At 45.3% G+C, this 20,108-nt stretch overlaps 1 protein-coding gene across 3 annotated transcripts in view; it reads right to left on the bottom strand.

Moving 5' to 3' along the window:
- Positions 1-20,108, bottom strand: part of UBAC2 (UBA domain containing 2) — a 163,061-nt gene that overhangs the window by 28,095 nt on the left and 114,858 nt on the right. For all 3 annotated transcript variants that reach the window (XM_082366147.1, XM_082366145.1, XM_082366146.1), the window contains one exon: positions 10,576-10,821. In XM_082366147.1, coding sequence (XP_082222273.1) covers positions 10,576-10,821 — 246 coding nt within the window. The remainder of the gene's footprint in view (positions 1-10,575; positions 10,822-20,108) is intronic.

Genomic DNA, 20,108 nt, shown 5'->3' with positions numbered 1-20,108 from the left:
CTGTGAGTACACTAAAATTCACTGAATTGTACTCTCTTTTTTGGCCACACCGCACAGCTTGCAGGATCTTAGCTCCCCGACCAGGGATCAAACCTAGGCCCTGGCAGTGACAGTGTGGAGTCCTAACTGCTGGACCACCATGGAATTCCCTGAGCTGTACTCTTTAAGGAGGTGAACTATATGGTATGTGAATTCGATCTCAATAAAGTTATTAAAAAACTTAAAAAAAAATGAGAACCTGCGAGCACTTTTAATACACTAAAGATATTTTACTAAATTAAAAATCCTTGATTAATAAAAGGAACTCGCATGACTTTCAAGGCAGATGTGACTCATAATAATGTATATGTTAGATGTTACTTAACAACGCTTGCTGGGGTGGATAAAGAGAAAATTTTCACAGCCACAAATGTTTCTAAGTGAGGGTGAGAGGATACACCTCACCCTCACTTAGAAACTTAGCTAACAATTCAACCAAATACTGAGAAAATAACTGAAATGCATGTGTGAATAATGGTGAGCTGCTGTAGGCATCAACATCTCCTCTCCTTGCAGGTCAAATAAGCTGCTCGTTACTGAAAACGGAGGTGATAATCAATCAGGAAACACGGGCAGCCGGAGGAAGTGAAGAGGTAATGAAAAAAATGAGCACCAAATGACTTCACTGCTTTGTTGACAAAATTCCCACTTGGCTTATACCAAGCACGATGTGTTCCTAGTGGGCTTCACTGTAATTCTACTTCTAGAGTAAATGGAGATTTTACAGAAATACCTTAGAAAGTCTTATCACCAAGTTTATGTTGTGGTATATGATGGCATTATCACCATCAGCCAACAGAGAGGATGGTGGTCACACAAGTAACAGACGATCGCAACTCAGAGAATACACACTTCCCGGGAAACAGAGCTGCTTGGAAAGCTGCTGGCTGCATAATCTTCTAGAGCAGCGGGTGGGCAAAGTTCTTCTGTAAAAGGTCAGGTAGTAAATGTTTTAGGTTTTGAAGACCAACAGGCAAAATCAAAGATATTATGTAGGTGTTTACAGAGCCACTAAAAATGTAAAAACCATTCTTAGCATCGGGTTTGGCCCATGGGCCATAGCCTACTGACCCTTGTTCTAAAGGTTACAAGTTTTAAAGAGTAGTAACTATCCGGTTAGCTCCTAAATCAGGACTCTCTCTCAAACTTCCTGAGAGCCCAAAAACAGATCCCCAATGCAATCAGAATTACTAATATTTGACAGATCTTTCTGGTATATCAAGTAATTTTGCATAAATTATTTTATCCTCATGACAACCCTATTAGATAGACTGTGCACAGATCTCCCTGTCAACCCAGTGTTGATTCCTTAACTGCAAATTTCTTCCCCTTTTCATTTACATTCTGCTTTTCTATCGTGATGGCATCATGACCAGCAAAGAGGGGAATCCATGCTAAGAAGCTACAGAGACTCCTGCAGCAACCCTGCTGTTCAAATGTTCATCATTACAGGGCACTTCAGTGACTGTTCTGGAGGTGTGAACGCACAGAGGCTCACAGAGCTTGACTGTGGCCATGTAGTCTCATGCAGTGAGGACACGCTGCCTCACCACCAGAACTCAGAGAATCCTCACCACCTCCCGACTGGTCTTCTTCCTCCAGTATCAGCTTTCTCAAGGGTATTCGTGTCATGGCCAAAGTAGTCTTATTTATTTATTTATTTATTTGGTTGCGTTGGCTCTTAGTTGCAGCAGGCAGGTTCCTTAGTTGCAGCAGGCAGGTTCCTTAGTTGCAGCAGGCGGGCTCCTTAGTTGCGGCAGGTGGGCTCCTTAGTTGCGGCAGGCAAACTTTATTTGCGGCAGGCAGGTTCCTTAGTTGCAGCAGGCAGGTTCCTTAGTTGCAGCAGGCGGGCTCCTTAGTTGCGGCAGGCGGGCTCCTTAGTTGCGGCAGGCAAACTCTTAGTTGCGGCATGCATGTGGGATCTAGTTCCCTGACCAGGGATGGAACCCGGGCGCCACCAGGGAAGTCCCCAAAGTAATCTTTATTAAAGACAAATCTAACTTACTCTTCTGCCTAAAGCCTTCACTGACTCACTACTTCTAGCAGGATGAAAGAAAAAACACTCCTCAGTGTAGCACAAGACCCCCGATGTCCTGGCCTCGGCTTTGTCCCCCGCCTCTCTTTCACTGCTTCCTCCTTAGGGAAGCCCTGAACTTAAGCAAATGAAATCACTTGTGTTCCCACAGCTGTCTCAAGCCCTTGTGCTTTTTCTCACACGGTTCTCTAGGCCTGAAATGCCTGCGTGAGCGCCGGTCTCTTCCAGATTCCCCTCAACCACATAGGGCTTTGCTGAGTCCCTCAGGGAGAACCAGGACTCTTCTGCTGGTGCAAACTCCAATCGAAACCTAGCACTTCGTATTGACTCATCTCTCTTCCCCCAGGGGCTGCAGGCTTCCTGAAGGCCGGGGCAGCGCCATTTTCTCCCTCAGGGCTTCACACTGCAGTGGAACCAAAAGAGGCATAAATAAGTGGAGCACACAGCCCCTGTCCTTCAAGAATTCAAATGCTACTTGGTGAATGAATAAAGCACAAACCCACGAAAAGTTACGTAACAGTCCCAGCAGTGGAAAATGATCCGCAGCTGCTAGTACCAAAATGACGCGGCAACGTCACCGACCCTGGAGCCAGCAACCCTGTTCGGGGCGGGGAGTGAACCTGAGAGCGAGAAGCTGGTGGGAGGAGAGTCAGCGTGTGACTGACACGCCGCTGCTACATCAATGTACAGAGGAGTGGGAAAGCTCTGCCGTGGGGGGAGATGAGAGCTGGAAGAAAGGGTCCACTCAGCCCTCATCACAACGAGTCCATAAGCCAGTCAGCCAAAAGCTTCTGCGTAGTGACCACCGTGGAAGTGTCCAGAAAGGTCATGTCACTGTGATGATGAACTTCAGGATACTGTGCTCTGACCCTGTAAGCTCCAGATGAAGCAAGGTCTGCAGAGCCGTCACACTGCTCACTGCCCTTTAGAGCCACGGAGGTGTATTCGCTGCAGAGCATGTTACAGCTGCTTCGGAAGTGCAACGTCAGAGTTCACTTTCAAGAACCAAGATGTGACTCCCGTGGCAATGTCCTAGGATGAGGCTGGCTGGTCAGGGCAGAAGGGATGCTTGTCCTTCCTCTGCTTCCAAACCCTGCACTACTTCTTAACGCGGTGCGTTCCCACTGAAACTCCTTTCAAGAGCGAGCCAATTCTTGCTGACTCTTGTGATCTTCTCCCCGCCATCGTCTCTGCCTGGCCTTTTTTGGGGGGTGGGAGGGTAGCCTCTGAATCTGTTGAGCACCCCCTCTCCCATTCTTCCTGAAACACTCCTCTCCGGGCTGCTGTGCCACTGAACTCTCGCGGATTCCTCCCTGCCCCCTGGAATTCCTTTCTTCCTCCTCTCTGCTCTCCCTAAACGTGGGTCTTGGGCTGTCTTTAGTGGTTTGTCCTCTCAGAGGATAGCGGTATACTTTCCAGCCAGGACTACTCACCTGTATTCAGCTGGCCTCAGTACATTAAGAAATTCTGTAAATATTTATTATATACATATCGAGTCACTAATTCTCCAAATGTATGGGTGCCTACCACATGCCAGGCATTATTCACACATTAGAGACACAATGGAAAAGCCCCCCCCCACCCCAAGACACACCACTGGCACAGATGGGACGTGAGTCAATGGTGAGGGGCGGGAGTGGCGAGGTCAGGAAAGACGCCAGGGGCTCCAAGGACAGACAGAGGGTCAGTGGTGCCCGGGAGGCTGGAGAGGGCTTCCCAGAGGAGGGGATTTCAGAAAGTTTACTCAAGAGTGAGCAAGAGTTAGGCAAGCAGAGACTGTGTGTGGGGTGAGATGGGGTGCGGTGGGGAAGTTGGTACAGGGGAAGTTTGTTGTTGGCAGAGGGAAGGGTAGATGAAGAGGCAAGAAGTGAGAAACAACACGGGGCTGAGATGAACTGGGAACAGTTCAGCATGATTAGCCCGAGGCTGCTGGGGGCCGGGGGAAGGGACGGGCTAAAAAGCAGGCAGGGGTCTTGTGTAGCGAGCGTGAACTGCCTTGTAGGCTCAGGAGGGCCTCTGAAGGACTTTGGTGGGAGTGAGACAATCAGGTTTGCGTCTTCACAGAGCTCGCCCTGGGGGCTGGAGTGTGGGTCAGGGTGGGGAGAGGGAGGCAGTTGTGACCAGATTTTATTAGGTGAGTAACCACGGTGGCCTGAACTAAGGCAGGGGGATGAAGAGAGAGGGAGTGGTGGGTTTACGGCGAGAAGGCAGACTCTCTGGGGTGCAGGTGAGGGAGGGGACACGAGGGACATGGATGCACGAGGGAAGAGTCCAAGGGGAAGCCACAGTGTTCTGGTTTGGGCCTCTGGGTGGACGATGGTGCTTTCCATCAGAGAGGGAGTGAGACGGAGAAGCCAATTTAGCAAAGCAGGGGTAAATTTCCGGTGCCTGTGGAGCATTCAAGTGGAGATGCCTGGCAGGCAGTAGGATATTTAGGCCTGAAGCCCAGGAGAGAGGAGGTCTAGGCCGTAGGTCTAAGTCTGGGAGCCATGAGCTTAGCACAGAGGGGAGAGCCATGGCCTGCGAGTGTGCAGCGGGGGAGATCAGCGGGCTGGACCTCAGGGGACAATGCCGGTTAGGAGCTCAGTGAGGAGCTGGCCATTATCCCGGCCAGGCGTTCACAGAGCCGAGCGCTGGATTTCTAAAATCTCCTGTTGGTCTTTTCCTCCGTGGTCTCTCCTTTCTCCACCCATCTCACATGCTGCAATGAGAGGAATTTCTCTGAGATACCTGTCCTACCTTTACAACTGACTAAACCACTTTTGACAGCCTCCAATGTCAAAATCCAACTCTGCTGTCGGGTTGAGAAACACCTCCCTCGATTACAGTCGCTGTGTTACTCCCCTCTGTCACTAGGTACCCTACCACCTCAGCCCCCCATGTCTCCTCGAGGCCTTCCCCTTCCAGGCCTCCTTGTCACCTCCACGCCTCCGTCCCTCTGGCTGGTCCTCTGCTCTGGGATGACCTGCCTCCTCCTCTCCGCCCGCCCACGTCCTGCCCACCCTTCGAGTCCCTGAAACCCCCTCTCACAGCATCAGGACCCCCAGTGGCGCCTTCCTGGCTGTCTTACTGCCCCGCGCGCTCCGGTCTATATTTCATCGTTCTTGGATGTTTCTCTATTTCAAGTGTATCTGCTGAGCTCCCTGACGTTGATCACAAACTCATTAAGGGAAAAGACATGTTTTTCACTTCTTAGGTGCCCACCGAGTCCCCACCCGTCTTGGTCACTGTCTCAATTATGACCACTGGCTGACTGCGACCTCAGAGCCAAGTGCGGACCACAGGCGGGCAGGCGACAGCGAGCACAAAGCAGCAGCTGCCAGGCGGCGAGACAAAGTCCGACAGAAGCAGGCAAAAGACGTACAAAGGAATTACACTCAAACAAGACTTTGGCATTAATTTTGGAGTGCTTGAAATTAAAAACTGCAAACAGATCAATCTAACGCGCAGTAATTAGGAACTGATTGGTTTTTTGACCAAATAAATTCTGGGTTCTATGAAAAACATTTGAAAACCCACAGTTTGCAAACAAGTGAGAGACTTATCTTAAACGCAATAACAGAATTTGAGAAGGCCTGCAGTAAGATACAAGGACACTAAAACAATCAAAAAAGATATTTTAAAAACATAGAAGATGGAAGCACAAGTTCTAACTTTGATTGAACATTAAACTTGGCATTGAGTTTCCTGACAGCCGAAGCAAAAAAGGAAAGGAAAAAAACCAGCAACAACACACACACACAGAGGCCCTGGAATCGGACACATCCGGGCCCCTATTCTGCAGCCCTGCCGGCAGCTGTGTGTCTCTGGGCAGACCGGCATCCCCGAGCCTCAGGGGACACAGAGGAAACAGCTGTGTTTCTCGAGGCCGATGCTGGGAAGAAATGAGGAGGGCACTGAGTAAGCCCCGGACTACAGAACCATACGCTCTTCTCTCCAGCACAGTGAGAAGTCTGCGGCAGGAGCCCGGGGGCTGGGATTCTGAACTGTGGGCAAGACTGACCTCGGAAAGTGAAAGAGCCTGCCACGCAGCGGGGAGAGCCACAGACCAAAGGACGTCACTTCACAGCCACCCGGCTGGAAGGCCCTCTCCAAGAGGGTGGGGATTTTGGTCTGTCTCAGCCCTGGATGCTTGGGCTGTGCAAGCCGGCAGATACTATGATATTCAAAGTATCTGTGGTGGGGAAGACACCGGGTGGAGTCTGCAGCGAGCCACAGAGGACCACCACGATGCGGATGCCCAGGGCACTGGAGCAAGGGCACGCATACACAGCAGAGAATTACACACTTTCGAAACACTGCTGCTGGACCCTGGGGGACAGGAAGTGCCTGACCACGGGGACAGAGTGAGCGCGTGGTCAGAAGTATGAGACCTACCAAGTTCTGTGGTCAGGTGGGACCAAAGAAAGCCATCGTCGGACGTAAGTGGTGTATCCAGGGTCAGCACGAGCAGGGCGGGGGGCGCAGGCGAGCTGCACAAGCAGGTCCGCCAAGACCACCATGTCGATAACCTCTGTTGCATAAAAACCTCTTCCCCAGTTCACACCTCCTGCTACATGGGGGTGGGTCCCTAACCACCAAGTGACAAGGAGGAAAATGGCCAAGTTCGGTTCATAGATGGGCTGGCTTGGTACACAACTGAAAGCTGAAAAGAGACCGTGGCTGCACTACAGCTCCACTCAGGGGTCACCTTGAAGGACAGTGACGGGGACAAATGCTCCCAATGGGTGGAGCTGGGGCAGTGCATTTGGTCGTCCGCTTTGCATGGAAAGAGAGGTGGCCTGAGGTAATGACACCTAGGGACCCACTGGACGTGGTGAATGACTTGGTTAGGCGGTCAGGGGATGGGAAGGTAGGGGACAAGGAGGCCTGGGAAGTCCTGTGGGTCCAGCCAAGGAACAGGCATGAAGCGTGACATCTAGGTTCCAATGTTTACTGTGAACACCCAGCACAGGAGAGACAGACAGAATGACTCGGCAGACTATCGTCAGCCAGCCTCTGTCACCGGCCATCCCAGGGCTGGCAGGTGAACAGAGCAGCCAAGATGGCCGGGAAGGAGCCCCACTGTACATGGACCCCACTCTCTAACGTGGACTTAGCTTCCAGAGTAACAGAGAGCAGTGCTGAGCCCTGATACGTACGCCACCATCCATCAAGGAGAACCAACAGTCATAGAGCCAGGTAGACTATACTGGGCCCTTTTCAGTCTGGAAGGGGCACTGTTATGGACTGAAACATGCCCCCCCAAAACGCATAGGCTGAAGTCCCTAACCCCCAATGTGACTGTATTTGGAGACAGGGCCTTTAAAGAGGTAATTAAGGTTAGACGAGGTCATAAAGATGGGGCCCCAATCCAATGGGACTGGTGTCCTCATAAGAAGAGACACCAGGAACATGCAGGCACCAAGAAAAGGCCATGTGAGGACACAGCAAGAAGGTGGTTGCCAGCGAGCCAAGGACAGTCCTCGCTAGAAACCAACCCTGACGGTATCTTGATCTTGGACTTCTAGCCTCTAGAACAATGCGGAAAAATTTGTTATTTAAGCTGCCCAGTCTGTGGTAATCTGTTAGGGCAACCTGAGTTGACTATTATAGGCAGCAATTCATTTTACCTGGAACTGACACATTTTCTGGTTATGGGGCTGCCTGCCTTTTCTGTCGCTAAGCACCACCTCTGTGGGTTGACAGAGGGCATGAGGTACTGACCAGGGTTCCAGATGACATCACATCAGACCACAAGGCCCGCTTCCAGCAAAGAGGGCACGGCAGTGCCAAGACCACGGGATACACTGACCCTCACACAGCACGACCCAGGCGCTACCAGCTCGCCAGACCAATGGGTAGCCAGGTGAAGGTGGAGCGAGACGCCAACCTGGAGATGGTACCCGCCAAGGACAGCGCTTGAGGCTCTAGTGTGCAGTACAGACCCTAAATCAACAACTTCACACGGGTGCTGTGTCCCCAGTAGGTGGAACACACGGCTCTTGGAAACAAGGGATGGAAGGAGAAGTGGCCCTGATTATCCTCCCTCAAGGTGACCCACTTGGGGAATCTGGGCTTCCCGTCCCACAACTCTGGATTCCGTGGTTTACAGAGCTTGGCTCACAGGAAGGGAACGCTTCCATTGGGGACAAAGCAAGAATACCGTTACATCTTAAGTTACAGCTGTTGCCCAGTCAGTTTGGGATCTTGTGCCAAAAGACCGGCAGGCAAGGAAAGGAGTCATTATCCCGGCAGGAGCAATTAATCCTGATCATCAGGAAAAGCTATGGCCACGGGCACAAAAAGGGGAGGGAAGATCATGGGCGGCACTCGGGTGATCTGCGAGGGCATCTCTTGTACTTCCTCACCCAATTTCTACAGTAAACAGACAAGTGCAGCAGACACAGCCGGGAAGGGCTTGGGGACCAGGGACCCAGACCCCACAGGGATGACAGCATGTGTCACTTCATCACGTAAGCCTTCCAGCCAAGGGTGGGGGACTCTCAAGTGGACAACAGACGAGGGAGATGGTCATCAGTGTATCCTCGAGACCAGCTTCAGCAGAAGGGGATGCAGTCTGTCCTGCTAACCTTCCTCTTGAAGGTTTCTCCTGGGAAAAGAGCACCACTGCAGTCTTGGAGCTGTTGCTACGAGAACTTAAGTAAAACAAGAAGATCCAAGCAGCACGAGGGGCGGATGCTCTGGACGGATCTGGATCGGATCTGCGACCCAGATCCTCCCCTTCCTTCAGGACCAGCGCCCCATCTTCCTGCTGCGGGCACCGGATGGTTCTCAAGTAACACCTGCTCTGTGGATGGCGTGCAACTGGGGAGAGGCACCTGCAATCTGCGCCAACACCTTTCTGAATTTGGGACGACTCGGAAGGTCTCTCGCAACTCCAGGGCTTGGGCACCGTAAGCCTAGCTCGGGCCTTCTTTGTGACTGGGGCTCGAAGTCGCCCTCTGCCCTTCACCACCACTCCCCCAAAGACGCTCATCCTGCCGGCGTTCCCCGATCCACTTCACACACGAGAGTCTGCCTGGGGACACCAACCTCAGAAACACAACCTCTCATTTTGCTCATGAGCACAAGACCACAGCTACCTACCAGGGAATCTCCCCGCAGGTAGCCTGAAGGTACCTCAGTCAATATATTTCCCATCGCCTGCTCTTCTGATGTTGGTGGGATGGTGCTGTCATTGATCTCTCTCATTAGCTAAGCCAGAAACCTCAGAATCATACACTACTTCTTTCTCTCCCTCATAGCTCTGTCCATTCTATCAGAAAATATTTATACTCATTATTACTCCGTTTTCTGGACACTGGTTATTCTGAGTTCTCATATTTTTCATTCTTCCCTCTGTTTCCTCAAAGGATCTACCTCTTCCTCCTGCTAAATACAGGCTTAGTCTATAGCCTACATTCATCCTGGATGTGATTCTCCTACAGGACTCACCTCCCAACCCTACACACTTAATCCATGACCTGCACCTGCAGCTCTGACCTCTCCAAGAGTGATGTCTGTCCTCCATGTTCAACTACATCAGGGGCACCTTTATTGTATGTTCCAGAGTCACCTCAAATTCAAATACACCTGTAGGGAACAGCCTTCACTTCTCTCTTTTACCTGCAGACTCGGCCCATTGATAAGGGGCCTCCTTCTTCCCACCCCAGATAGAAACTCTGGGACCCACCTCTCCACTGACGTCCAGGGACATCACACCTGATTTCACTTTCCAGACCACACACGATGAAGACCTACTTCTCACACGCAATGCAGGCAGGAGATCGGGAGATGGCAGGAGAGAACAGAACTCTCTCTCATACCCCAGAGGGTAAAGGGGATGGAGACAAGAAACGAGGAACCCAATGCACTGGATCACAGAGGTGCCAAAGAAGGACCAGGTATGAGGTTTCAGCCTGACACAGAGTAACCCTGGAAAGACCAGTGTGGTGTTGGATTGTTTGGATAGAGCAGTTTTTGTGGATAAATGCTCAGTATTTCCTGACGATTAATGACAAGGCTAACAAAACACAGCATTTATCTGATCTACTTGTTGGTTGTTCCCTTGAAAATTTTCTTACCTTCATATTCTCTCCATTTCAACCAAGAAAAATCAAGAAGTTTGACATTTGCACTTCACTCCAGAGCACACAATAATAAGCATTTTAACAGGAAGACACTGTGGCTTTTACAAGATGATAAAAACAGATAAATATCCCTTCTTGTTAACTAGGTTGGTGTTTCTCTAAGAAATCATGCTTATCTAATAGAAGTGGAGCAAGAATGTCCAGTTTGACCAGTCTTTCAGCTGCAAGTTACTTTTTTTACCTTAAAAAGAAAACACTAAGAATAGCCACTATCAGAGACCTACATTCCACTTGGAAACATGTCAAAGTATCTATGATACAATGCATAGGAATGAAATGTAGACTCTACCACACATGCAGTCTCAAAGGAGAAGTTTACGCAGGCCCCTGAGTATTTCTGAATTTTCCACTGTGATTATTATCGTTTACCTGCTGCTGCCTTTGCCGCCTCACTTGTGCAAACTGTGACAGCATCAGCTGCCGGTCCAGCAGCTCCATCCTCTGCTGTCTCTGAATGTCTACCGTGGCCCCCATCCCGATTCTGGCCTCGCTGGTGGGTTCTGAAGATGAGAAGATGGGCTCAAGTGTCCAAGAACAGAACTTTGCCATCCAGCTGGGGACGCAGAGCACCTCATGAACTTGTAACATTTTGCTGTTGTAGCAGAGCCCGGAAATCTAAAAGAAAAAGAGCCCAACTGGATTGCTGAAATGTCATAAAATGTTAAAGAACATATTTAACATAGAAATCAATAACCGCAAAACACTTCAGATGGTGTTTTCTTTCACTGTTGTAGTGTTAGGTGATAACCAGAGCTCCTATCAGGTTGCAGGATACAAAGCAGCACAAACCAACAAAAAATTGAATTTACTCAGTAAACAAATGTGTTTTTATTAAGTTAGAAGAGACAGCAAAATCCTAACTATGTAACACTCAAAGTACTGGTACGATATTTAAAAAAACAATGTTGCCTTTTAAAAAAAAGCCATGAAATATTTGATTATCTAAACACTTTCACACTGTACTACCTCTGTGGTTATTCTTATTGGCAGATGGCCATCAGAGAGAGATACTGAGAGAAAACAACTTTGATATTCGATGATGTGACCCAGTCATACAATACGTTTATCAGAAAATAAAGACTACCTAAAATGTATATAGTGTTTTAATAAAATTTTCAAGTATTTTTCCTAGATTTTAAAATCCTTGCCAATAGTTGGCAATTAACAATTCTGTTTACAAATAAGGCTATTTTTCATCTTTAAGGCAATTTATATGGTAAGATAAGTCTAAGGAGTCTCTAAGGTTTCCTAGGTAAAAATGAGAATGGCTATTCCTTTGTTAAAGAGAAATCTTTAATTTTGTGAATTTGATTCTTAGGATAAGAAGTTATTCATACCAAATTAGAACATATGTGACAAATTTCTGTCTAATATAAGTACACTTTAATGTTTTACTAATAAAAGTTAAATTAACTAATTAGGCAAAAATTTATTGAGCATCTGCTATATACCAAGTGCTGTTCTAGGCACTTAAAGTATAGCAGAAGACAAGATAACTAAAGCCCTACTCTTACAGAGGTAATTGTGATCAATACGGAGATTGGACAGTAAACAAGCAAACACACAAAACAATTCCAGACAAGATCTATGAAGGAAATAAAATAAGGTGACTTGGAGCAAGGACCTTCTTTAGGTCGGGTGGAAGTGACACTTGAGCAGAGTTCTTAAGGATAGTGAGGTGCCAGTGATTTGATGAACTGGAGGAAGAACCTTTCAGGCAGAGAAAACAGCAAGTGCAATGCAGGAATGAGCTTGGGAGTATCCATTAGAAATCTTAGTGGAGCTATCAAGAGGGTTGTTGGATATAAAAATCTGGAACTCAAGAGAAAAGTTTGCAGAGATAAAGATTTGGGAGTCAGTGGTATAAGACTGTGTTTAAAGCAACAGGACTACAGGAGATAATGAGGGCGGGGGATGTATTACAGAGGAAAGAAGAGGACTTAGGACTAAACCCAGGGTACGCCAGCATTTTGTGGATGGACAGAGTAGGAGCAGCCAGTAAAGAAATCTGAGAAGGGGCTGCCAGTGAGAAGAAGGAAAACTAGGAGAGTTTAGTACCACTGAAGCTAAGAGAACTGTGTTTTAAGATGGGAATAGTCAGCTATGTCTAATGTAGCCCAGAGTTCAAGTAAGACAGAGAGAGGAAGATGACTGTTGGATTTGGCAAAATTAAGAACAGTTTTGGTGCAGTGGTAGGAGCAGAAGACACACTGGAGGAGGTTGAAGAGTGAACGGAAAAGGACTTTTGGTTTCAAATAATTTCTATGCTACTTCTCTCAAAAATGGTACAAAACAACAAAGAAAACAAAAACAGAAACAAACTTCACATTCACTGAACGCATCTGTAATCCTCAACCATACTAACAAAATGGAAAACACATTGAGTAGTTAGAAATACTTAGCATATGAGAAGAAGGGTAAATCCAAATGAGGGAGAGGGTCCCCCCGACAGACTCAGGGATTAGAGGCACCAGGTACTGTGAAGGTGGGAGTGAAGTGGAGGATCACAGAACTCTGTGCAAGAAGCAACCCCAATTCCTCCCCTCACCCAGCAGAGCCCCTGTATACCCTCTCCCTTCTCTACAGGGAGAAGGTAAAAGCTCTGCAGGGCCTGCATCAAAGAGGCTCTGGATTGGGTAGAGCAGGCCAACAGGGGAGGCCGGGGGCTCTACACATGTGGACTTCATACAGACAGAGAGGCCTTCCGTGTATGTCTCATAGAACTTGCAGAAGAAGACAACAGAGGAAATATAGGAAGAAGGGGACTATATTTCAAGAGATAATAGCTGAGTTTTCCAGAATTAATAAAGAATATAGATACTCAGATTGAAAATGCAATAGTCCCAAGATGGGTAACATAATGAAATTTATATCTAGATCCATTATAGTGAAACAGAGAAAGAAATCCTTAAAAGTGTGAACAAAAAAGAACAAAAGAGCGCAGCTCATTATACAAGGATAAGTCACAACCCACAGCAGTCACCCGCTGACAGCCCACCCTGAGGAGAATTCAGGGTGAAAAATCCGGATGAGGCACTCTGTGCTTTAGATAAACAGGCCCCTAGAGGGCTAGATGCATATCTCAGGAAGAATTTCAATGACCCCGGATTCTTGCACCTTCACATACAAAGAAAAGCACTAAAATTAACTTGAGATTCTGCTCTTTCTGACTGGCGGTAATCTTTGACTGAGATGTATGCCTGACTAGATGTATTTCACGGCTAAAAAATTCATATTTATTATACTGGTGCCTCCCCTACTTCTTTGGAGCAGTTCCTCAGAGCTACAGCCCAGGCTACAGTCCTCAGTAAGACCCTGAATAAACCTTAAACTCACAACTCTTACGTTGTGCGTTTTTCTTTAAGTCAACAAAAGTAACCAGAGATCAAATACTGACTGCCTAGAGGAAGGAAAAACAATGTACTGTGAGCAGACAACAGCAACAAAAACAATGAGATGCTGAGGAATAAACTTAATAAAAAATATACAAGGCCTTTATAGAAAACTAAAAAACTATAATAAGGGACATTAAAAAAACCCTCTAGTAATAAATAAAGATATCATAACATCACATCTGCGAATGGGAAGATGCAAAATTGTTAAGACATCAGTTTTCACCATATTAATATATATAGTCAATATAATACAAAAGAGACTCTTGGGGTTTTTTGGTTGGAACTTAAATAACAATCCTAAAGTTTGTATAGAATATTAAGGTTTAAATTTTTAGAAACATAATGTTGGGAAAAAGAAGCTGGACCCAAAAGATTGCATACATTATGATTCCACTTTGTAAATGAATCAGTCAAGTGGGAAAACCATAAAGCGAAACATGGAGGTGATGACCATCTGCGCCAGGAGAGCAGTCACAGAAGGGAGGGGCACCAAGGGCTCCAGGGGCCAGCAGTGCTCTGGCCTGCAAAGGGTTTTACGGGTGTGTCCACTTCATAGTGATTTGTTTGGCCTCATGACATTTATAGTTTATGCACATTTTGGTGTGTGTTATGTATCACAATAAAAAGATTTAAAAATAAAGAATAAATGATCCAGAAGAGTCAAGATAATTTTTGGGAAACATAATAAGGCCTATCAGATTTCAAAGTATGCTATAACGTCTGAGTACTTACAACAGTGTGGTCCTTACGTAGAGCTACTCAAATCGACGTACAGAGCAAGAGCAGAGAAAAAGACTCGCGTACAAGGCACCGGGTTCACAGCAGAAACGGGTGCGTTAAATGGGAAAAAAAAATACACGGGCCACACGTAAGGATAAAGACAAAACAGCTCTCCTTTCCTGGCACCACAACATAAATTCCCAATGGATTAAGGACACAAATATAATTTATAAAACTGTAAATCTTTCTGCACAAAATACAGAAGGAACATCTTTTTGGTACTGGGATGAGGACGGATTTTTAAATAAGAAACATAAAGCCCAAACTATAAAAGAAAACACACATTCATCTACCTTACAATTTAAAAGCTACAGTGGGGGACTTCCTCGGTGGCGCAGTGGTTAAGAATCCGCCTGCCAATGCAGGGGACACGGGTTTGAGCCCTGGTCCGGGAGGATCCCACATGCCGCAGAGCAACTAAGCCCGTGCACCACAACTACTGAGCCTGCGCTCTAGAGCCCGCGAGCCACAACTACTGAAGCCCACGCACCTAGAGCCCGTGCTCCGCAACCAGAGAAGCTACTGCATGCCCGCACACCACAACAAAGAGTAGCCCCCGCTCGACGCAACTAGAGAAAGCCCGTGCACAGCAACAAAGACCCAATGAAGCCAAAAACAAACAAACAAACAAATAAATAAAATAAAAGCTACAGTGGGCCAAAAGTTACCATAAATGCAGGGAAACACAACAAGAGCCTGGGAGAAGGTCCTTAGGATTCTTGTCCTCAACAAAGGTAGCGTCAGAACATAAAGAAACTATCCATTTGTAAGAAAAAGACAGTCAACCCAATTTATAAAGCAGATGAAAAGGCAATTTCAGAAAAGGAAATTCAAATGTCCAACAAACACATGAAAGGATGTTTATCCTCACTTGCCTTCAGAGAAATGCAAATCTTAATTGAACAATGTTAAATATAATAAAAGTTAGCAAAAATTGAAAAATCTGGTTTCAAGTTTTCATGAGGATGAGGGGGAATTGAGAATTCTCCCACAGTCCTGAGGGAAGGCAAAGTGGCCCGACCACTGGGGAGAGCAATTTGACAATACCCAGCAGAGCTGCCAAAGGTATATTTCAGGAAATTCTCAATTGCAAAGCTCTGTGTAACAGCTAGGGAACAGTGTCCCAGGAGAGGAATGGTTAAAGAGTGGTTTATTCATCCCACAGAATACTAAACAGCAGTTAAATAAACTCGGTGTACATGTATTAACATGTTTCTAAAAAGGTATTACATATTGTATTCATCTTTTTGCAAAACTTGAAAACACAAAATGCTAGTATTTACTGCTTATGGGCACATACTCATGTAGTAAGTACAGAACCACGGAGTGTGGTTTCTGCTGCAGCAGGATGATAAGGGGAGAAGGAAGGGGAGGCGTCAGGGGGCAGCACTCTCTGTAACAAATATATATATATGTAATAAAGAAAGAGACAGGAGGTAAATATGGCAAAAATATATAATGAATTGGAGGCGAAGAAGTAAGGATTCCTTTTCTGAAGATCTGGATAAAAAGGAAGATAGAAAATGGAGCTGTATAACAGCAAAATCACACTGATTTAGCTGAAGATAGCAAAATGTTGTTATAAATATAACAAAATATGAAAAAAAATTGATCAAATCAGAACTGTGAGATTTGAATTAAGTGAAAAATTAAACACTTGTATTTTTTAGCCTCAAAGCGATTGTGAATTTGTCCATTTGTCCATAGTTGTTTTAACTTCATGTATTTGGAAAACGGTGGTGTATTTGGAAGCTGTTATTAGGCACACATACACTGACCCTTTTATCATAATAAAGAATCCCTCTTTGTTCTGAGTAATACTCACATAGAAATCTATTTTGTCTTATATTAATATGGCCATTTCAGATTTCTATTTCCATGATTAATCTTTCTTCATTCTTTTACTTTCAACCTTTTTTGTGTCTGTGTTTAAAGTGTGTCTTGTAGACCCCATATAGCACTTTCTTACTTTTAAATCCAGTCTGACAATCTCTGCCTTTTGATTAATGTGTTTACCTATTCACACTTAATATACTTACCCTGACATAGTTGAATTTTGCTGTTTGATTCTATCTCATTTGCTTTTTGTTCCTCCTTTCTTAATTCCTTTTGTGTTAAGCAAATACTTTTTAGTATTTCATTTTAATTTGTTTAATGGAATTTTGTTAGCAATATCTCATATTTTTTTCTTGTGTTTGCTCTAGGGATTACAATACACACATAAGGTGCTTAGAGTTAATACTGAATTACTTCAATTAAAATATAGGAAACTTCAAGAGTATAATTCCATTTAACATCACCCCCATTTACTGTGTTCCTTTTCCGTCTTATATCATACCTATATACGTTATAAACCCATTAATACTGTGTTATTTATGCTTTATGAAATCATATACCTTTTAAAGAAATACAGAAAAAAATAACGACAATGTATAATTGTTGCCTGTACTTAAGGAGTTCACAATTTAGTAAGGGGGTGGGTTCTTAATGGGGGGGGCGTTGGTCATAGATTCCTTCAGGGAATTGATGAAGGCCGAAGATTTTCATTCTCTAGCCCATATCTATCCCCTCACCATCACATATACAGTTATGAAATTATGTGTTCAATATTAGTAGGAACATCCTATGAAGAATTAGGACATCCTACCCAGTAATAAACAAATGCACGACTGCAAATTCTGGCAGGGATAAAGTAGGGATTTTGTGCTCGCTGGCTTAAAGTTCTATTCTAAGTGTTACTTATTTGAATGTATGCTCTGGAAGGGGAAGAATTTTGGTTGGTTTTGATCAGTGTTTGGCCTCTGCACCTAGAAAAGCACCTGCTGGGAGAATCGTAAATGAATGAATAGTCCAAAAAAACCCAAAAATGTCATCTTAGATTATTTTAAAGAAAATTGGAAAGGTGCCAGTAGACACACTTTTTTGGTCCTAAGTTCATATTTCCCATGTGACAAAAAGGTAGAATTCACCTGTCCACGCCTCTGATACATCAGCATGACCTCAAGCTGTCAAACAAAGTGCTACTGTAAAAAAGTTTCAGGTGGTGAAATTAAAATTCATATTTTAAGGCAAGAGAAGAAAAATTTAAACATAAAATTTTCTCTGCCCATTTTGTCCTCCTCCCCCTCCTCTAGTGTGCACTGTGCATCTGCATTATGTGTTAGCCAGACCTCCCCTACGGCAGAAATACCTGCTCAACCACAAAGGTCAATCTTTCTCCTTCTGGCACCACTATGTTACTCCTCAGATGATAACACTCCTTACTCAATCCTGTAAATGGTCACAGTGACCCACCACTTGCCTTGTACACGCAGACACCTTAGGTGAACTTTATGTACAATGCCAATATATCATTTTCCTTAAAGATAGAGATTGGTGCAGAATAGACTTGTCAGACAACCTGGGGAGATACTGGGCTGCACCTTAAATCTTAGCTTAGATACTGACTTATGACCTTATTAATTTTACTGGCTATATTACTTGTATTCTGCCTATTTTACAAGATTATTGTTTTTTTGCATTACCAAATGTGTGGTAAAATACATGATGATTAGGTGACTTGAAACAACTGACCAAATATACAGTCCTATAAGATCAATGATTGTAACAATGTGACTCTAGATACGGGAAGAAGCAACAAGAGGGAACCATTTCCTAGACCATAACAGACTAGTAAGACAGGCAGTCCAGAGGCTTTTGGCTACTGTTAACAGGGCCTAGTCCAGTAATAGCACTGAGTAGCCTATCAATGAAATCCTCCTCTGACCTGGGAATGAGTATTCCTGAGCACAGTGGGAAAAACTGGTCACGACATGCCTCCCAAACCTTAGTCAATACTAAGACTGAAAGGGAAGGGATTGTAGAATAAACAAAGTTGCCCACCATCCAGTTCTCCAAGAATCAAGTCATTAGCCACTGCAGTCGCTGACCTACAGCACACTCTGAAAGGATTTCAAGGCGAAGTTCAGGATGAAGCACTTTGTGCTCTGGGAAAACTGACAGAACTGGCTCTTAAGACAGATATTTCAGGAGAAAATGTCATAAACTTAGTTTCTTGCATCTCTGCATACTTAGAAAAGCACTAAAACCATTAACTAAGGTATCTGTTCCTTGCAAATAGCAGTAACCTTCTACCAAGATGTGTCCTTGACTGCATGTACTCCTTCGTCAAAATCACATGTGTATCGGCCTCCCCCTTCTCTCTGTGGAACAGTTCTCAGAGCTCTCTGAAAGACTGTCTCCTGGATTATAATCCTTGGATTGGCTCAGATAAAATTTTCCATTCTTTCTTAGATTGACTATTGATTAATTTTTTGGTCAACACAGGTATTCACACAAAGGATTAAAATATAAAGAGCTTTAAGAATTTAGTTTCCTATAAATATTTGATAATCACATCACCCTATTCTATGAGCAGATGGGGGATAAGATAAGCACATTAAATTTTACCTAAGTTATACCTCATTATTACCAAAAGCCTTGAGAGAGTATCACTTATTTATTATACTACCTTACATTTACACATTACTTTTAACTTTCATTTTCATTAACCCATAAACCCTTCTTATACTGGGACTTCTGAATGAGAGTTTTCTTGAAACCCACAGAGTTTGTGAAAAAAGAGGCTTTAAAAATAGACCACCTGCTGGGATTTGCAATGTCAAGAGGCCAGGGGAAATTCTAAGGGAGAGGTCTGGCAGGCCCTCAGAGCCCAGAAGCCCAAGATCAAGCTGAGAGGCCCAATGACAAGGGATGAAGCAGTGGCAGCGATCTCGGGCAGGCCAGAAGTCAGGGCCAGGATGCTCAGATACAGTGGAAATGAACAAGCGGGCTGTGTCTGCGAAGGGCAGGGAGAGCTGGAACCAGAGCATTCAAGCAGCAGGAGTTGGGAATCCCGGCCAGGTAAAGGGCCCCAGAGGTCAAGCAACCAGAGAGCATTCCGGACCTCTTGCAGCTGAAAGTCCAGGCCAAAGGGAATAAAGAATTTAATTTGCTGGGTGGAAACATGTGAAACTCCCTTGATTACAGAGAGTAAACCTCAACTGTCCTCTGGTCTTGTTTAGTGTTAGCATGAAACCACAGCCAGCAAAGGTGAGAAACCATGACCTGGCACCAGCGCTCAGGTTTCTGTTGATCTCTTTCTCCAGTCAACTGTGGCTGAACAAAAACCCACTTGGCAAACTACACTGCCAGGGTCCTGGTGAACCAAAGTCCCAACATTCAAGAAACTTGTCACCTAATGGGACAGTAGGACAAACACAAGGGGCTGCTTTCCTAGGGGAGAGCATTGCCGTCACAAGATAAAGAGGAGCCGAGGGAACAAACGTTCCCGTGTATCTGGACCCCTTCATGCAAACTTCATGTTCACTCAAGTCCTGAGGACACCAGGCCCACTGAGGCCTCATGTATTCATTCCACACATAGTTACTGAACTTCTATAAGGTGCCACGCTGTGTTCTAAACACTGGGATACAGCAGGAGGCAAAACAAAGAAAATCCCTGCTCTAATGAACCTTACATTTTCCTGTTCCTTCTTATTCACTGAAAAACGCTAAAGAAAGAAGGAAGGAACTTTGGAAATTACTCATTTTATTATGCAAAGAATATGTACACAAGTTAGAAATGCCCAAAGTTATTTGTGCCATTTGTGATTAATTATGAAATGACTGTTCTTTTCATGACAGAATCATGTGGCTTTAAGCACTTATTGAAAGAGTCTTGCTATCT

Source organism: Balaenoptera borealis (genome assembly GCF_965194805.1).
Source record: "Balaenoptera borealis genome assembly, chromosome: 18".
Lineage (NCBI taxonomy): Eukaryota > Metazoa > Chordata > Mammalia > Artiodactyla > Balaenopteridae > Balaenoptera > Balaenoptera borealis.
The sequence above is the reverse complement of the archived record's forward strand: the minus strand, read 5'-3'. Positions and strand labels throughout refer to the sequence as shown.